We start from the raw sequence: 19,978 nt of genomic DNA, 5'->3' as shown, positions 1-19,978 counted from the left end.
AAATAATGTATCTTACCCAGGTACATATGGGACTTTTTTAACTTCCTCTGAAGCTTTGAATCCCCCATCAATTTCCAGTTTGTTTTGTGACAGAGCAGATAACCAACTGTTTTAATGTAGCAACTCCAACGTTTCATAGACTTCCTTAGTATTACTATCAGAAAATATTTTTTTCCAAGATCCATGGTTTTGCAAGATTTATACATAGGTCACTAAAGTAGACTTCACCTCCTAAAACAAGGACAAGTGTGCTCGCTCTCATTTTACTTTAATATACAATTGCATTAAAGCAGTAGCATCTGGCACACAGCACTCAGCCTGCAGTGCTGTAAATGACTGATGATGGCTTCTCTGGGGAAAAAAAAAAAAGCTATCAAATTAACATGCATTTCTCAGAATTTTCATTTGCATTTTTTACCCCTCTGAGACCAGCCAAATCAGCTGCTTCCAATGGAAATACCTCCCACATAAAAATAGCCAAATGGCTATATAGACAAACAGACTTATTAGTCTGGTGGGGGTAATCAAGTTAGCAAGGTCTTGTGTGCCTTGAAGAGACCCCGGTAAGACTGGTTAACACTGGCCCCTTTGACAAGAATTCTCATTGTACTGCTGCACGGAGCATCTGCTCTCTGATTCTGGGATCACAGATGAATCGGAGTTTCCGAGGTAATAGCTTCACCTCCACAGGCATAGCTTCATACTCCTCGTTATCAATGCCAAAGGATCCCTCAGTGCCCTGTGTACAGATAACAGTCTGAGCAGGGTCAAACATCAAACACATTATTGCAGCAATGCTGTAATGCTGATACCTGGTTTTACTGATCAACTCAGCTGAATAACTAAGTCTTAACACCAAGATGACTCCCTCCCTATGCCTTCCAGCCCGTTTGGTCCCAACAGTGCAGTGAGAGCTATTCTTCATATAATAGATTCAGAATCTGTTGCATAAGATGTTACCTCACTTAGTTGCTAACTGGTGGCAATTAAATGCTAGGGAGCCTTAATGACCCACATTGTTTATACTGAAGGATTCTTTGCTACTGGAATCAGAATTATATGCACTTAGATCTTGGTCTGCCAGTGGTGACACAAGCTAATCTGCAGAAGTGCCTGTTAAATAACTCCCATTAAATCCGTGTTACAAACATCTTCTGGTATTCTTTTACTATGTTGATCTGAATGTGAGATGCAAAGTAATTCATGGCTCAGGAATTACTCAGCAGTAGAATTTTTGTATTTTCTTTAATGCTGATAAAGTCACCAATGATTAAAACCATTTGTCAAAAATGGCAGGCTGACTTTACCTAAGAACAAATCTGGTGACTGCTTGACTCAGATCCCTGGGAAATTCCAGTATGTGTCTCCTGGCTAGAGACTTAGATGCTGCACTGAGGAATTGAGTGTCTTAACTGGCAATGTAATCAACCTCCCAGATTTGGAGTAGGGATTTCCTTATGTGTAACATCAACTGGTATGATGAAATAACAGGACAGTTTTCCAGCTCGCTCAGCTTCTCACCTCTGGAAGTTGCAAGATGCATCTGCTGGCTTGGATGCACTGACTCCCTTCAGGGCACATATGTGGATCATGCATCTTTTGACTTCTGTTCAAACCAAAAGAGAGGTGAGGTTAGGAGATGTTTCTCTTGGAAACAGCCATCTTTAGGAGTCACATGTCACTGTGGGTTGGTAAATCTACGCTTTTGGTAAATTTGGAGGTTATGCGTATATACAAATATTTGTGGGTTTAAATGTGAGAAAGGAAAATAGACATTCCCTATTCTGCTGCAGTCAGTACATATTGGTATGCACTGACAGCCTCCAACCTGCTTCTGCTCTGAGGCTCACTGGATATATTTGAACACAGTTTTGTATATCTGAACATACAGCACAGTTTGCATTCCTCACTTACATGCTGAACTCTGCAATTCCTGCATATCCCATGCAGCCACGAGTTACCAGCAACCTAAACAACCCTAAGCCAAAAACCCCAGATAGAATAATAGTTAAATTGAACCACTAAATTACCATCTAAACCCCAAAGAACCCTCATCTCACATCAACACAAGTCAGCATAACATTTCTTATGAGCTGCTTTTATATTATTCCATGTGAAGAGCCCCCCAAAAAAATCATCTTACACATTTCAAATGATCTATCTGGTTTTGTCTGTAACTCACTCTCTTCTGGTACCTGTGAAATTCTTATTTATGTACTATACTTAGAGGAGTGCTACTCTCCCACTTCTGTAGATGTCAAACTGAAGAGGAAAGGCAGATACCTGTCTTAGAAAGCTGGTGGTGCAAGTGCCACATGGTCTTTTTTAAGACTTAAGTTGCTGTCCTGTCACTGGACCAACTGTTAGAGAACAGTGTGTTGCAATTCCTTTTCCCAATGCGTGCTGCTGCAGAGTAAGCACAAGCTCTTGGGTATGCTGACCTACCTCCGGCCTCCTGACTGAAAACACACCTAACCTTTTGGATGACCTTTGACAAAGGGGACACCACACCCCAGGCAATAACCCTTCAATTTGGGTCCCCCTCCCAAAACACAGCAGCAAACAAGTAGTACCAGAGGGGACAGCAGAGGCACAGCATTAATACATTACAGCTCTCAAGCACTCTGTCTATACACCAAGCTACCTATGACCTGAGGAATGCAAGCACCCTTTAAAGAAACAACATGAGAAGAGGGTTGAAGCAAAAGATGATAAACAAAGATGAAGGAAGAAAGGTTAAGATACCAAAGGAAAGGGCAGAGAAGGGCAGAAGCAGGATTAAGTGTGGAAAGTTTGGTTTTAATCAAATACATATATAGTAAAAGATTAATGAGTGAATATGAGGGAATTAAACATCCTCCTGGCAATATAAATTATAAATCATTGATGGCATGCAATACTGTCAGTTTATACAGCGCTGTACAAACAAGCAGCAAGATTCCCTGCTTAAAGTTTAACCTACTCAAAGTTTTACAAACAAGGTCTTTCACATTGCACTTTGTTGAGCAGTAGATGGGTTTGATTCATGAGGGTAAGTAAGGCTCTATACATATGCAATTATAGGGTCAAGGTAAGCTCAAAACCACAAGACATGGAATTAAAGATCAGCCAAAGGTAGAAGCAAATAGACACAACTCCACTTGCAGTGATTGCCTCTCTAGTGACTCAGTACAAAAGGATCAGAAATAATTTCCATTGGATTCTTTTATTTCCATTTGATCCTTTGCTATGAGGGTGGTGACACTGGAACAGGCTACCCAGAGAAGTTGTGGCTGCCCCATCCTTGACAGTGTTCAAGGCTTTTTTGCTGAGCAGCTTTCCAGTCACTCTTTATCAGCCTGTAGCACTGCATGGGGTTGTTGTGGCCCAAGTGCAGGACCTAGCATTTTGCCTTGCTGAACCTCATACCATTGGCCACAGCCCATCAATCCAGCCTGTCCAGATCCCTCTGCAGAACCTTCCTACCCCCCAGCAGATCAACACTCCCAGACAACCTGGTGTCATCTGCAAATTTACTGAGGCTGCACTTGATCCCCTCATTCAGATCATCAGTGAAATAATTAGACAACACCGGCTCTAACACTGAGCCCTGAGGGACACCACTAATGACCAGTTGCTAGCTAGATGTGACATTTACAACCACTCTTTGGGCTCAGCCATCCAGCCAGTTTCCAACAGAGTGAAGAACACATCTATCCAGGCCATGAGCAGCCAGTGTCTCCAAGAGGACACTGTGGGAGACAGTGTCAAATACTTTACTGAAGTCCAAATAGCCAATGTCCACAGCCTTTCCTTCGTCAACCAGGCGGGTCACGCTGTCATAGGAGATCAGGTTGGTCAAGCAGGACCTGCCCTTTATAAACCCATGCTGACTGGGCCTGATCACCCTGTTTTCCTGCACGTGCTTTATGATCTCAGTTAGGATGATCTAATTCAGTGGAAAAAAAACAAAGCTCTGCGTTGGCCGGGAATCGAACCCGGGTCAACTGCTTGGAAGGCAGCTATGCTAACCACTATACCACCAACGCCTGACACTACCTATTCTTCCCCCACCTTATCTTAAACATCAGCTCCACCCCTTCTGCAGATGCTCTTGTTCACACAAACCTGATCCACAGCCAGAGGGCACTTCTGTACACCTGGGATGATCTACTCCTTTTTCTGAAATCCAGCAGCAGTTGCTATGAAGGACTCTGATGCATCCCCCCCCCCCCCCCACACACACACTGCACAGTAGTTTCCTGCTGGATATGTTGTTTCCCCTCTCTGATCATCAGTTCTGCTCAGCTTGTGTCAGTATAAAAAAAAAAATACCCTCAATATCTTCACTGATAAGGCATTTTTCCTAAAAACCTTGCCACCCCCCCCCCCAATTCTGTTGGAGTTTATGCATTTTAAAAGAAGAAAAAAAGAGCTTCTTCACACATTTCCAAAGACAAACTTGGTGCTAAGCAATGGGAAGCCTTTCACAATGGGCTTGATTCAAACCCAGCTGCCCAAGGTGGTGAAGAGCATTTCTGAACACCCCAATTTCGCCTTGCAAAAACATGGTGAATTCTGACTCCTCTCTGAAGGACTAACCAGTCTCTCCTGCTGCTCCTCCACCCCATACACCGCTCTTTCTCTTTCTTTGTTATCAACACACTTTTGGATACTTTAATCAAAAGACCTTGTTTCTTTGAACTTTGCTTGAACAGCAGCTCAAAGCCTTTGGTACTGCCTCTAATTAGCTCCAGCCAGCAGGGCACATTAACCCTCATCAGAGGCTTTTTTCTGCATGACAGTGCAATTCCAGACAGAAAATGTGACATACTACTGCGTGAAGCATGGCCAGTCCACACAGGAGACATTCTTTATCGTGGGTGTACACTCCTCCCTTAAGTCCCACAGATTCATCCACATGCCAGCATAGCATCTCCTGTGCCTCCCTCCTTTAAGAAGCCAGATTCCTCTTGCTGTTAATGGGAAATATTTCCTTCTGTGGCCTTCAAAGCAAAAATTTCAGTACCAAGTAACCTATGGTCCACATGGCTCACGCAATTTAGAAGCATGTGGTCACATGACCTATTGGGTATGCGTAGGTCAGAAGATCCTATACCCACTGAGGCTCATAGGATGCTCAATAAGAAGCCTGCTGTTGTTATCAACATCATATACAGGACACAACGCAGGAATTATCAGGGGGTTGACAAGTAAACCTGTGTTGAAACCTTTACGTTTTCACTAGAGGGAGCTCTAGGATTAGAAAACAGTATTAGCAAATAAAAAGGTAACATGCAAAATAGCACTCTGATTTAGTAGGAAAATCTGGTGCTGGCAAAAACTGCACTGAAGATGCAATGTATTTGCTACAGGGACTCTACAGAGAAGCTTGAAAAAGCAGCTCCTATTTGTGTTCAGTGACAGCAGGGGGAACAAGTGCACTATGAGGTAACATCCAAGCCCAAAGGTAGCAATACATTTGCTTTTTCTTTCTCTACATTCTACCATTTCATTACCTGCAGCCTTCTTACTCCACTTAAAAGCTGTACCAATATATTCGCTTAAAGTCCCTGTTGAAATTCATATCTTCCAAAAGTTCTTCCAGCTCAGACCTAATTTCTCACAGGGGCTACAAATCAAGGGAGGTCTTCACTTAGAAGCAGGGACTATCTAGTCAAGGTTCAAAATTCTAGGCACCACTGGTACAAACACATGAGCACTGTGACCCGCCTTTCAATCCACTGAGCAGCTAAGGCTGAAGGATGCCGGGGATAAGCCTGTATGGCTTTCTATAAAACTTGGTTATGACAGTATTATCCAAGTAGCACTGATCAATAGCAATGGGGAAAAAGATTAAAGGTATATCAAACTCAGAAGCCAGGAAGAACCAAGGCAGACTTCTCTGCCTTGTTTCCAGAAAGAAAAAGTAATATGAATTTTAAAGAACACACTCAGTAATCCCCATGAAGCATTACTGATGGGTGTCCTTTGTAGTCCTCTGCTTCTGAATTTTGCAGCACAAGATTAGAGGAAAAACAGCACACTTTCTAGAATTAGTGTTCCGCATCATACAGAGATTGTGTCATCTTTTTGCAGCCTTCTCATACTCACCCTCTGCTTACAAACTGCCCTTTGCTGACAGTATCTGCTTCAATGCAAATATCCATGAAGTCTTCTGTGCGCTGTGCAAAGAAAACACATTCAGAAATCAAGCAGTTAACATTTCAAAGTACCACACCCATGATACTGCAATATGTTCACACAATGCCCAGTCCTTTGTCCCAAAAGGAGGCAGAAGATGCATTTTATGCTTTTTTCCATTCTCATCTTGAGATTCGGGTTATAAATTGGAAGCAGTCATTTCTCATTGATGACTGTTCAAAAGTAAATACCACAAGTGAAATGATTCACACATTTGGTTTCTTGTTACACATCACACTTATTAAAGACAGTAATTAGCACATCACTTGGGTTAACTTATGTTCACAAAGATTTCTAATCAATGGGTCTTTCATGAATTTAAGCAATAGTACAATGATGCAACATTTAGCCACCAAACACTTCAGTAAGACAACATTAAACAATGTAAATTGGAAGTCAAAGTGTTCTTGATATCATTTCTTGAAACTCCTTACTTAGCTTCTTTTCTATTTACAACCTGTCCTTAAGCCAAGTATACAGTAATGCTTCTGCCAGGAAAGCAACTCAGATTAAGATACAATTCATTTTTTATTTATTTCAACATTTCTGTCCTGGCAAAAGTCCTAGTGCAGATGCAATCAAATGACAGAAGTAAGGGTAAACGCTTCTATTAGTAGAACTTGTATTATTTCTCTGCTGTATCTGCAGAGGTAGGCTTGGCACTGCCTGAGCTGCACCTGTATGCCTTTATCAGCTTCTCTTCAACAGGGCAGCCTAGTAATGAATCTGAGGTGAGACAGAGACATGAGTATGACAATACTCAGCAGACATGCCCTGGTATTGATTAGAAAGCTGTTGTTCAGCTTAGATGGCTACAGGGACAACGGCTTCACAAGCAAAAGTTAAAAGGAGTCCACGTATGTAGAAAAAAAGATGCAGCATCAAGATATTTCCAGCCCTAGAAACAGAAAAGTACAATGTCCCTAACATAAACTTGTCCATTTCTCTAGGATAGGCAAGAGAACCCTACACCACTTCTTTGTTCAATACCAGTATTTAAGGTTATCTTGAAGGCATAAAAGAAAAATAAAGGGATGTAAGGGCTAGTCTGCAGCAATAAGATACTCTTCCATTTCTTGGCAGGTCTGTTTTTACTTCACATCACTGACTCCACTCCAAGTCAGTGACCAAAACTGTTGTGTTCAAGTGCCATCTAGAAAACACTACAAAACCCAATACTAATCTCTGTCTAGCTTCTACCATTACTAGCATATTTGTGATCCAAATCATAAGCCACTGTTGAAGAAACTAAAATTTACGTGGTACATTCTAAGGGAAAACAGAAGGACATTTTAAGATCTGCCTTAGTTTTTTTTCTTGTCTGATCCTACACAGACAACGTATCAATATAAGAGAAATTTCCAGGTTCCTAAAGACACAGAATTCTGAGCAAGAAACATGTTTCATTAAATTCAGCACCTCCTGTTAATGTGGGTGTAGCGGTAGTGGCTTCCTGCAGCCATGAGGAAGACATGAAGAGCAGCTCACCACTACGGGATCACTGTGTTAGCATTTTCCAGTAAAATTAAAGACTGCCATCTATCCAAATAGCTTTCACAGCAACCTAAGCTTCTGTTTGGAGAGTGGAACCTCCTTGTTGTGTAATTCTTCCATCTCTATTTTACATGGGTCTCCAGTGCTTTTTCACTGGCTCTGAAACTTGCTCATTTCTGGATTCAGTCATAGGCCCCTCCTGCATGTGGTAGTAAGGTTTGCTTATATAGACACAAGAATGGGACTTTAGCAAGAAAGGAAAACTGTGTGGGCAGGCAGCATCTGGGATCCAGTTATACTATGGTCTTACTGTCAGATCAAGCTGCCTGTTCCGAGTCGCAATGGAAAGCTCAACAGTGGACAGCTTCAGCTCTTCCCAGTCCTCTGGGGCTACCTCCTGGGGGATTTCTGTGAATCAAGAAAAGAAGATATCATTAAGTGGAATTTAATTACACAGATCATTATTTCACTGCTATGAAGCATGAAACATCAATGCCAGCTGCAAAAAATCACTCTGACCCATTGTGACCACTACTGTTGTTTCTTTCAGACGTCAAAGTCTTTAAAAAAGGAGCTTGGGAGTACTGAAGGAAAGACAAAAAAATACCACCAGCATTCACACAGCAGTAGAAAAGAATATTAATCACATTATATAGCAGCTCTGTGAGTCCTTACAGCACGGGATTAACCCAGGTCTCCTGGACTAGTATTGCAAGAACATTTAGAAAACACATGAAGTACTGCTAACAAAATCAAACAGAATACAATATCCAGGATGCTGTGGTAACATGTATTTTCTATGGGAGGAAACTCCACGGTTCAGTTCTCATATATGGGTCGCTCAGCCCATGCTTCCATCTAAATCACCTCTGCTAGCCAAGAAGGAATGAGAAAGGCTTTGCATCACACCAGATTATGCAAAATACACAGTCCTTTTCCTTTGGCAGACTGCCACACTCACTGCCTAGATGAAAACCCAACCCAAGAGAGGCTGCCAGAGCACACAGAAGAAAATTTATGGTACAGGAAGAAATTTGAAGACACTTAAGGCTTCTGCATGGCCCAAGTTTCATTGTTCTATTTTAAGTAACATCTGTTGCTCTGTGTCTGCAACTCCCTCACCTTGGAAAACAAGGGCTGCTTCTCTCTCAACAGCTCACTAAGAAGTCATTCTGTGGGAGGAAGATTTCAAGCAGCTCACTCGTAAGTGCCAAGTATCACATGTGGAGTCTTCCATAGCAATGGCAAGCAACTGTGAGCCTAGGAAACACCCTAGGTTCTTTACAAATGCACTTTTCTTAATGAGACCAGAAGCAGTGGCAGGACCTACTCTGCTCTGCTCCATTTCTGGCAGATAACACACTATCTTGAAAAAGTCACAGTTTTAAATAATAATAACCACAACAAGTATAAAAACAAGAAAGCAGAAAAATAAAAGCATAAACCCTTCTTCCTCTGATCTATTAAAAGAGTAAAGCCTGCCTTTAAGTTTATGCCCAACTACACACACCTCACCTTTTGAAGGAGAGGACCAGTATAACCGAAGTCGTCTGTAAAGCCTCACATACAAAGGAGGTCTGGACGGTTTTTCCTCCGGCTCTTCTGGAGGTCTCTCAGTTGGACCCAGATACATGAGAGCAGCCTGATGTTTCTGAGGCCATTCCTTGGATTTACATGGAAAGAAAAGACAGAAGATAAAGGGCCTTTTATTTAGCACCTAACTGTTTATTCTTCTTAGTTCTTTAGCCTATTTATTCTGTGTTCCCAAGTACTCCTGCAGAGCTACCCAGATCCCACCACTGCCTCAAGCCTACTCCATGGCTCTCCAGCCTTCAGATTCATACATGAGATGATATTTTTTTGCAGCTTGGAAATATTACTCACAGTTCCCAAGTCTACTAATCTATTCCTTCCCCACACAGAAGGAATTTTACAGAGGTATTTTCTCTGTAAGCAGAAGGTAAAGGGATGTTTTTCTCGCTGCTGATGTTTGGCAGGGTGACACAGCTGCTGCTGGCTGGAGGGAACAACCAAAACGGGCAAAGTCAACATTAATGTTTGAAAGCACAATTGGTTTCTGCATGGCACAAGGCAACCTCAAAGAGAACTACACAGTGGGGTCTAGTGCAAACAAATATTACAGTGCTGTGTGCAGCCAAGGGGCACTAAAACCTGGCAGGCCTTTGTTCTCCAACAACTCAAACAATCAAAATCTGACCTTACAGTCAGGTGCTTATAGACAGCAATACAACACATCTTAAGGCAAGTCAGGTGAGCTTTATAAAGCATCGGGGGGGGGGGAAGTAACACATTATTCTCTGTGATATTTCAGATTCTCATGCCAGAAACTGATGGGCTTAGCTCCAAAAATACTTCCAGGTGCTGACAAAGTTTATTTCCTCCCACCTTGTTTTAAAAATGATTTCTGAAATGCTCAAAACACAGGACTTACGGTGGGAAAAGTATGATTGTTTTTTAAATGTAGATACTAAAACAACACAGCCAAGAGCCCGCATGTACTCAATACAATTGTTTTTCTACACACAGAACTTTGGAAGTAGTTTTGAATCATATAGTACAGGTTGTTAAGCAAATGTACCTCACGTCTCTGAGAGCAAGGAAAGACTCCCCTATCATACTCACATAATAAACAGTACAAACAGAGGCTGTATCAGTAGGGCAATACACAAATGATAAGTTTTAATGATTAAAGGGAAAAGTAGCATTACAATGTCCCTACCAATATCAGGGTTGAACTCTTTGCTCTTATACTGTTTTTGGCTACAGGTCAACCTGTTTCAAAGGACAGCCACAGTAAAACCAGAAAAGATGAAGTGCACAGCAGCAAAGACAAAAAAATGTCTTTAATGGATGCATTACAATCTAACTCCCCTTTACAGAAGTTTCCTATAAAGGAAGCATTGGCACGATCACAGACAGCACAGCTGGACTGCACAGTCTGATCTACCACGGACAGCACGGCTGGACTGCACAGTTTGATCTACCCTACCAGCTCCTGGGTATTTCCACAGACTTTCATGAGGCTCCTTATATGTTCAGAGAACAGGAAAAGCATGTGAATGACAATGCCTCACCTTTCATGCAGGTCAAATTTTAATCCTTCCAGGACCAATTTTAAGCAATAGAGAAGTTTAAGGTGAGATATAAGCTATTAATCTTCATGTTCACTCTACTACACATGCAAGCCTGATTATCAACATGCATAAGCAGTCTAATTATAGACACTTCTGCCAGATTAATAAATCAGAATGAAATGTTATCATAAGAAAGACTATTGAGAAAGGTGACAGAGCACTTAATGGTTATCTTCACCACCACTACTGCTCTCCAGTTTCAAAGGTGGCTACTGGCTCCCCCTGGTGATCTTGCAGCAACAGATCCGACAGTAAAGAAATTTACCTATTCCTCCTCTCCTTCATCTCTTCAGAAGTCTGCCAGTTGGTAAGTTTTTAACAAGTTGAATTTCACTCCCATTTTACATTGTTACCATAATCCTTCCCCAAAACTTGCAGATAAATTATAAAAAGTATAGTCAGCCTTTCCATTTCCCAAATACAAAACCCACTTTCCTAGTAATTACTCTTTACCTTAAGTGTACTGAAAAAGTGAGCTGCTTTGGTTTTCAGAGGCCCAAGGTACCAGTACCTGAAATAAGGAACATAAATACTACCTTTAGAATACCCAGGGGTTGATATTGGTAAACGGATTAATCTTGCATGAAGTCAGATCACACAGACTTGTTTGCCTCTGAAGTTAGCACTCCCCTACCACCTTTAGCTTTGCAATACTGTAAGATGTTATTTACGTATCACCAACAGCTTAGCAGCGCCATCCCTTTCCTAAGTTACAAATCAGCAACATGCAGTATACAATCTTCACTACAGGCAGCATGACATCTCACTAGCAGAATTTTACCTAGTTACGTGATACAATTGGGAATGATTTAAAGGTCTGTGGTCTAACTGCTGGTGGAATGCATCTCCACAATATGCAATAAAAAATGAGGTTGGAGGAAACAAACAAACAAAAATCAACAGCTTCAGTGAAAAAAAAGAACAGAGCCAGCAAATATTGATTTTGATCTGAGAATCCCTTGGGACAAATGAATGCTTTACAAAATAAAAATCCTGCCAGCCTTACAGCATTGTATAGAATTTAAAGATCTGACTATATTTAGGCAGGCTTGGCACACATTTTGATCACTCTCTTCCACCAAGGAAGGTCAACAAAGCACATTAAACACCATCAGCTCGAGAGAACTGCAGATCTAAGTATACCATTAATTACTAAGGCAGGCAACTGTCACACCCCTCCCATCAAGCTATGAAATTTGCTGTAAACTAATAAAACCTCAAAAACATAAACCAGCGGCATGTCTGCCCCAGGACAGTGCTTAGCAGAGGGACAGTCAGACAGATTTCTGGAGCTGTGTCTTATGGGTTAACACCCTATGTAATAGCTGCCTTCTTTTCAGAGGAAGATCAATTGTACCAGAACACACCAAATGTTTATTTAGCCCAATAACCCATCTCTTCGTGGGCACCAAAAGCAGAAGTATAAAAACAGGACAAGTACATATGGTTCTTGTCCCAGGCACACTCTGAGCACCCATTCATTGTGGCTGAAGTGCTTTTCCAACTGGGCCCATCTTCTGTATTTGAAAATTCTTGGAGAAAATGAGGTTTGAGGATGTTCATGCTGCCCCACATACAAAAGGTGCTGTCATGCCTCCAGCACCAAAGCCAAAGGACTCTTATAACCCTTATACTGCAGGAAAAGATGTGAAGGCTGACAGCAGGCAAAAGCAGGGTATGGGCAAAAAAGCTGTGAGAGGGAAGATAAGTGCACTTCCTTATTTTTGGGGCTGTAATTGGCAGGAGAGCCTACAGCACAGCTAAGTCGGCACCTACACAAGCTACCAAGAATGTCTCTTGCTTCCCATGAACAAACACGCTGACCATTTACTCCCCCCACCCCACATCACCTCACAAACCTACTCAAATATTTGCCAGGTCTGGTACCTCTTGCTTTCAGACAAAGGTAGCTCATTCACAAAACACATGGTGTTGTTGCTCAGAAGAGGCATGTGCTGCAAATCCTCCTTAACAGTTTGAGAAGTGAACTGCTTTAGCCCTGCTGCTCCTACACCAGATAATGTTAGTCATTTGATACACAGACAGTGGCATATTAAATGTCCATTTGGAGAAAGCCCAACAATTATTAGTTTAGCATTCAGAGAACAGTCATCAGACGGCATGGTTCATGCCATTTCTGGCAGGAACTGAAGGGCATTTCTACTGCATCTGATGTCCCTTGTTGGAATTGAGTTACAGAGTCTGTGCGCATCTTTTTATTGGCCACTGATGAAAAACAATGGCCAATTACTTTACTTAGACTTTACTCAAGGGAGAGCTTTTTCCACTTATGCAATCTGTATAAAGTTTCAGAACTGGGCACCACAAGGCAAGCAGAAAGTAAATGCTTAAAAGAACAGGACAGCACCAAAGGCAGCTTTATTTCAAATGACAAAAAAGCTGAAGTATCTTACACACCCATGTGTGTAATGCAAGACCTAATATAAGTGAGTGCCTCTGCCTGTCAAATGCCTACACTCAAAAATGACTTCTTTATGAGAGAAGGTATGTCTTTTTAGGCAGCAGATGCTAAAAAAGGTACAGTTCCAAAACTCAGCATTTTCTTACTTGCTAGCTTTAACTCCTGCATCTCTGTAAGATCCCCATCTTAAACCAGTCACTGCAAAGACAGGCTGTTCCTTTTCTCCCTGTAAAGAAATATAAACATTGCAAAATGGCTTTCTCTTGTTTGCACCTTTTTCACAGCTAGAAAAAAAAAACCTATATAAAACCTGATTTATGATTAATCCCAGAAACGAAATTTCACAGAACAGGTATGATAAGTAGCTAAGAGCAATAAAGCTAAGCAGATTTTAAGCATTATACATTCTGTCTGCTCCCAGAGAGGAACAGAAGATTTGAAGTTTTGAACAGGCTGATTTGAGTTTGCACACCCAGCAACAACTATGTGATTTTGTGGATACTGTCAGCCAAAAGCAAGAAGCTGTGCACAGTGACACCAAGTTCTTGCTGCAGAAGTGTCCATTTTACAAAATAACAGAAAAACAATGTTCAGAAACCATACAGGCATAGTTAAAGGCTAGTGGGTTTTTTTGTATTTTTCAGTTTGTAAAAGAAAGCTATTAACTTCACAATACATCTGAATGCATTAAATCAGCTCAGACAGCTATTGTTATCTCTCACCATTTCTATAGAAATACCAGTGTTATTACGTTTTGTATTCATCAATACTGCCTGTCCCTCAAGAAAAGATTTTTCAGGCATTCTAGTGTTTTCTCCAGTTTAGACTATCTGACGTCATTGCATACAGTGGAGAAATTATTGCCATCGGAACTGCTAATATCATAAACCAAAATTCATGACAGCATTCCAGAGGAAAAGCAGTCCACCTAAACAGAACACAGAACAGGAAAATTTTAGGCACACTGGGTGCCAAACGAGCAGATGCTTTTACCTTGATTTGCAACACATCAAGTGGAATTGTCTCTCCCTTCAAAATGGCCAATGTAGCATTAGTAATATGTCTGCAAAACAAACAGGAAAGAAGCAAAGGAAAACAAAGAGGAAGGAAAAGAGTAAGCTTTAAAATTACACTTTTTGTTTAGCAAACCCCCCTACAAGTCCATGTGGGGCTTTTTTTGCAGCAATTACAACAACTCCAGAGAAAGAACTCTGGCAAAGCACTTCCGTGAAATCAGACAGCAAACTGGGTGGCTGCAACACATGATGAACAGCAAAAAACCTGAAAAGCAAAATGAAATTCTCCACCTAAGCTTTTCAGAAATTCCTCCTTCTTCAGCTAATGTGGCACATCATGTGCCAACTCTTGTTATCTGTCATTTTGGATACTTACCACACTCAGGACCCGAACAATGGGTTTGTTTTACTGATGGCAAGTATCATAACCTGGGAGACAATGGTCATGAGACCAGTATCGTGTGTATTTGGGATTGAATTGCCTGAGTATCTTAATTTGCTTTGAAGTTTTAATCAACATAAATCTACCTATCAGCAGCGCCCATATGGTTTTTGTCTCCATAAGTTGCAGACCAAAGCTAAGACACTTCTCATTTCAAGTTATAAAGCATGGTACTAAAGATTTTGTAACTACAAGTTTATAAAGAAGTCTATGTCCAGACTTTTGAGGCATTTACTTCATTAAAACCCCTTCCTTGTTTTCAAAGTTCAGTAAAATTTAAATTCCATCTTGCGCACATTTCCAGTGTCTCAGCTGGACAGGGGCAAAAACCGCAAAGAAACCAAAACCCCAAACCAAACCAAACTAAACCAAAACAAAGCAGTTTTCAGATCCAGTCTCATATCCCTGTGAATTAGCAGAATTTGCCCTTAATTTCATCAAGATTATAATACTAAGGCAGAGGAGGAAGCTGTTCTTCCCTCAACTCTTCTTTTCTCCTAGCTCTTGAGTTTCTGCAAGACCTCTACAATTCCTACTCCAAAGGTAAGATAATGCTGAAAGAACCAAAGCACAAGTATTTATTGTCAAGATCTCACTTCTGCACTTAAGTCAGAATTTGTTACTGGTGTGGATTCTTAAGCAGTCTGTTGACAGAATTCCTTTCAACTTCACCAACAACTTCACTGTGCAGTCTGACCTGTACAGTTCATTACTTTGGGATAAGAAGATCATTCATTTCAAACTTTAGAACCCAAACATAAATTATTATTTTAATGTTAGCTGCTGATTACAGGCTCATCCATCTTGCCGATCTTCAAAGCACTCTGGTAGTCTTAATGAAGGATGTTACACCAGTTGAGACTTGTGGGTTTTACATGTGATGGATACCAGCAGGGTTCCACAAAGAAGAATGTTAATGGGAGAACCAGAGTGAACAGATTTCAGGAACAAGGAGAAATACATTCATTACTATGGGAGGAGAGAAAAAGAAAACTTGAAAAGAAATGAAGCGTGGGGAAAAGAAAGATTAGATGACTGGACTTTTTACTTTAGAAGTGGACAAAATAATCTTATAACAAACCAAAATGCAGGCTGCAATTACTGCCAGACTGGCTCACACCCAGTAGGATACTGCCAGACTGGCTCATACCCATAGGGTGCTCATAGAGAAGATTCAGATTGCTGCAGAGTTGCCAGCATCAGTCCCATCAGAGGGATGGGCAAGAAACCCTGAAAAAAATCAGTAATGGCATCCAGCCTTTCCCGTGAAGGTATTTTTGAATGCCTTACTTTGCAGGCACTAAACAGGTTATATGCAGACTGGTTTCTAGAATTCTCAAAGTAGAGAAAGAATGGAAAAAGGGCTTCTTTTTGTTTTGTTTTGTCATATCCTTGCCATACCCTTGTCATATCCTTTCTGACTATTCCTAAGAGCCTTGATATTTTTAACATTTTTTTTTTCAATCTGAGTATCACACAGTCACATATAAACTAGCCACAGCAGATTATTTAATGTTCGCATAATACATACATTTCCTTCTTTTAATTTTTAGTCAGTTTTTGGAAGTCCTTAACTCAGGCAAGTCCAGAGAATCATCAGGCTCTGCCCAGAGACTGTCAATCTCTATGTAACATAGAAGAAAAAGAGAAGTATCAAGCTACCAAGGAGCACTGCTCTTTGAAAACAAACAAACAAAAAGCCCCCTTTCAGAAACATGTAATACTTACTCAACTTGGTTTGTGCTCTCAGGGTAGAGCGTGTGGCTTAGGGTGCTGGTCTTCCCAAGAGGTATGAATCCTATGGGAATCTTACTGAAGGCAGCCTGGACACATGAGGAGAGCAAATTAACATTTGCATAAGCTGAACAAAGCTTCCTGTGTGGAGATCACAGCTGTGTCTGGTATCAGCCTGTTGGCACTCTGCAGCCAGGCACTTCCTTAAATGAGGCAGTAATATGTAATGACTCAGAACACGGCATCTGAATCTGTGAACTCACCACTGCCAACTGGGTACAAAGGAGCTCTCTGTAACCATTGTTACATGCAGGTTGGCAGCCATGTCCTAACTAGTGCATGGATTCTGTCAGAAATCTGCAATCTTTCTTAATACTGACAGCGGCATCACAAGCTCTGAATCGCGTTCACCATTGCAGAAATCCCCCTCCTATAGAATAATCTTGCATGGCAAAGAGATTTTCCCAGTTAATGAAAGGAAATTAACTGATTGCTCAGGCATCCAAATCATGAAGCAGCAGAAGGTCTAATTTTCAGAAGTCATTGACCATGTTATTTTTCTGTACCATAGTTCAGCAAAAGGCCTTGTTGAAGGACCAACTTATTACACTATACCTCATAATAAGCTGTGCTTCTTGAAGCGTGTCAGCAAATCAACGTAAACTACCATATATTACGATGTACCATCTCCCTCTTGGGCACTGCTGCTAGCAGCATGATGATACTGCAAATCTGCACTGACTAAGTAATACTCCCCTCACTTCATGCTCACCCTTGCTATCTCTGTGGCACCTGCAAGTATTCACACATCTCAAACACCCCTCTCTCATTTTCTTCAGAATAGTTTTACAGTGTGCAGATGACAGGCTGGCTGCAGCTCATGCAGTCATGCTCTGCTGCCCTGGCTGCTAGGAACAGTGTTTTAATACATTTGCACAGGCTCTTCTTATCCAGGAAACAGCAGCATGCCATACTCAAGCCAAAGGGAAGCAGAGCCAGAGTGAGGGGGCTGAACTGCACATCCCTACTTCCAGGACAGAGTGATATGAAGGACAAGAAGAACTTCCTGGCCAAAGTTACACAGTGGCAATACTAACTACAGTATTCCACCCGAAATAGTGCCAGCTGCAGAATTTTCTACTCTATGGCAAATCAACCCAAGGTCCACCAAGAGAAGTCAGAAGAAAAACTAGCCAGTAAAGCCTCTAGAACTTTTCTTCCAGATCTTTAGATTACAGAAGTCTTAGGAGCCAACTATAATAATAATAAATTTTAAAAAATTGATGTCTCAGAATTGATATAGCCAGCTCCCCTTTAAACATTCTGGCTTCGCTGCAGAGTTTTTCTTGTCACATTCAGACAAAGCAACTGCCTAAACAGATACAATTCTAGCTGCCAAGGATATCATCATAATCTTGTCTGGATCATTTAATTGAGTTTTTGCCAGCTCCTGCCAGAAGGTTTTGGGAACAATGATTCCCTTCTTTCTTCAGTAACACTTCTCCCTCTTCAGAAAGAAAAATCTCTCTCATTTCCATTTGGAGTGACCCACCTTGAGAGGTTAAAATTTGCTTTCTGCAGCCATTTGCAGAGGTAGATATTCACCCCTTGAAAAAATTAGCAAAACAATCATAAAGCAATAGGAGCATGGCCATAACTGAATTCTGTTTCAAGCCTGTACAAGAAAAACATGTACTTTTGCCCAGTGCTTCTGCCAAACAAAGCAGCACACACAGCTGGTCCATGGGTCTTTGAAAGTTGTGCAGTTGGCTTCTCCATAGTCCCTAGTCTGATGCTGGAAACCTCCCAGAGCTATGGCTTGGGAGCCATTGCACTCCCCCAGAAAGGGAATGAAGAACAATGGGCAGAATTGCAGGACACTGACATGGCTGATTTACTACCCAGCAAGCTGGCTCCAGATAAGTAAGCAACCTATCTATAGGAGACAGCTGAGGCCAAAAGATCAAAGTGGATGCACATGACACTTCCTCTAATAAATAAACAACATTTTTAAAATGACACTTGCTCACCTCATCTGCTCTGCGCAGAAGTCCAGTTATGACCTGAAAAACATGCAAAATGCTCTGCTCTGAGAATTCTGTTTTTCAGTTACAGCAGAAAGCTCTAAAATTCATTAACTATTTGGAAAAGACTTAAGCAGCAGCTTCTCTTTTATGGAAGGTACTACAGTTGCTTACATGGGAAAGGAGGCATGTTCAATGTATGAACATGGTAGAAACAGGGTTCTGAATACACAGGAGTATATGCTGGCATCACAACCAATGCCAGTGTAAATGTTTTAACACCGAACAGTGCTCTGCATAATGCAAAAATAGCACTGGTCAATTCTAAGGCCAGGAGAAACTTGCAGATATATTCTAACCATTTTCTCTTAAGGCTACTACATTTCATTTATACATTGCCTTATGAAGCCAGTAATTACCACCCCAGGAAATGATTTCATAAAATACAGCCTTCATTGAAAAATAGAGTATCCCCCAGCCCTCCCTGGAAAATAGAGTATCCCAGTTTGTTCCTGTCATTCATCCTCTTGACAACAGGCATTTATTAAATACATACCATGCTTTGTCATCAATCCCTTGTAATTTTCATATTATTTGATTCCCACTTAGCAAAACACACATTCCTCTTGGGAAGTACAGAAAGGAATGAATGTTGAAAACTAAACCATTACAGCTACATTGCACAGAAAGAAAAAGTCTTACACAGAAACCATATGTCCCCAAATAATTTTCTCATTCTATAATAAAATTCTGGAAGATATTTATGTCACATACTCTTTTTGCCCCCACTCCCATCATCACTTTTAGACTAGTAAAAATTGGCAGAGTTGTTCCCAGAAAACTGTAATATTGGCTGAAAACACATATAGCAAAATGGACAAATCTCTAGTAATACTTCTTATGATATTGCTACATTAAACAGACTCAATCTTCTCACCCTCAGCCTAGGATTCTCAACAAACCAGGACAAAGCTCCTGCAGTACCTCTTGTACTGTGCCATCTCCTCCTGCAATAATGATCAGATCTGTGTTTTCCATCAATTCCAGCAGCTTTTTTGCTTGTCCCTCATAATCAGTCTGAAGAAACAGAAAACCAAACATGAGAACTCAAGTGACTATTTCTAGGATTTCTTTTCTATAGGAAAAAGAAGAAGAATCATCTATCCATTTGCTTAACAGTTATTCTCGTATAGGCACACAATACTGTATGTTACTTGCAATCACTGAAATTTCTTCAATTTCTAAAACAAGTCTCCTGCCTAATACAATATGTGCAAGCATATAAAGACTAAACGAAACATCAGAGTAAATCTCATTGAATAGATCTAGGATATTGGAGCCATAATCTTATTTCCAGGTAGCTTTTCATTGCAACAAAAACAGAAGCAAATGATGCTCTAGCAGCCAAAGTGCTCAAGTGTGTCTCCTGAAACACAACACAAGCTACATAAAATGCTGCTTCCCAACATCAAGGTGTTGACAAGGGGCTTAGCAGTAAAGAGTACCCT

At 41.0% G+C, this 19,978-nt stretch overlaps 1 protein-coding gene and 1 non-coding gene across 4 annotated transcripts in view; both read right to left on the bottom strand.

Annotated features, from left to right (window-relative positions):
- Positions 1–254: 254 nt before the first annotated feature.
- The window catches only part of AGK (acylglycerol kinase), a 35,326-nt gene continuing 15,602 nt past the window's right edge, over positions 255–19,978 (bottom strand). For all 3 annotated transcript variants that reach the window (XM_061371989.1, XM_061371990.1, XM_061371991.1), the window contains exons 5-15: positions 19,455–19,547; positions 18,477–18,509; positions 16,441–16,535; positions 14,248–14,317; positions 13,401–13,480; positions 11,286–11,343; positions 9,193–9,340; positions 7,988–8,085; positions 6,094–6,164; positions 1,522–1,606; positions 255–739 (exon numbers count right to left, since the gene is read on the bottom strand). In XM_061371989.1, coding sequence (XP_061227973.1) covers positions 602–739; positions 1,522–1,606; positions 6,094–6,164; positions 7,988–8,085; positions 9,193–9,340; positions 11,286–11,343; positions 13,401–13,480; positions 14,248–14,317; positions 16,441–16,535; positions 18,477–18,509; positions 19,455–19,547 — 969 coding nt within the window. In that variant the 3' untranslated portion in view covers positions 255–601. The remainder of the gene's footprint in view (positions 740–1,521; positions 1,607–6,093; positions 6,165–7,987; positions 8,086–9,192; positions 9,341–11,285; positions 11,344–13,400; positions 13,481–14,247; positions 14,318–16,440; positions 16,536–18,476; positions 18,510–19,454; positions 19,548–19,978) is intronic.
- TRNAG-UCC (transfer RNA glycine (anticodon UCC)) lies at positions 3,957–4,028 on the bottom strand. The gene has a single exon. It is a non-coding gene; the product is annotated as a tRNA-Gly (tRNA).

This window comes from Neopsephotus bourkii, unplaced genomic scaffold (assembly GCF_033783945.1).
Source record: "Neopsephotus bourkii isolate Nb327-2 ecotype Australia unplaced genomic scaffold, CSIRO-AGI_Nbou_v1 NB_1589, whole genome shotgun sequence".
Taxonomy (NCBI): domain Eukaryota; kingdom Metazoa; phylum Chordata; class Aves; order Psittaciformes; family Psittacidae; genus Neopsephotus; species Neopsephotus bourkii.
Note: the sequence above shows the minus strand (reverse complement) of the source record. Positions and strands in the feature narration are given on the sequence as shown.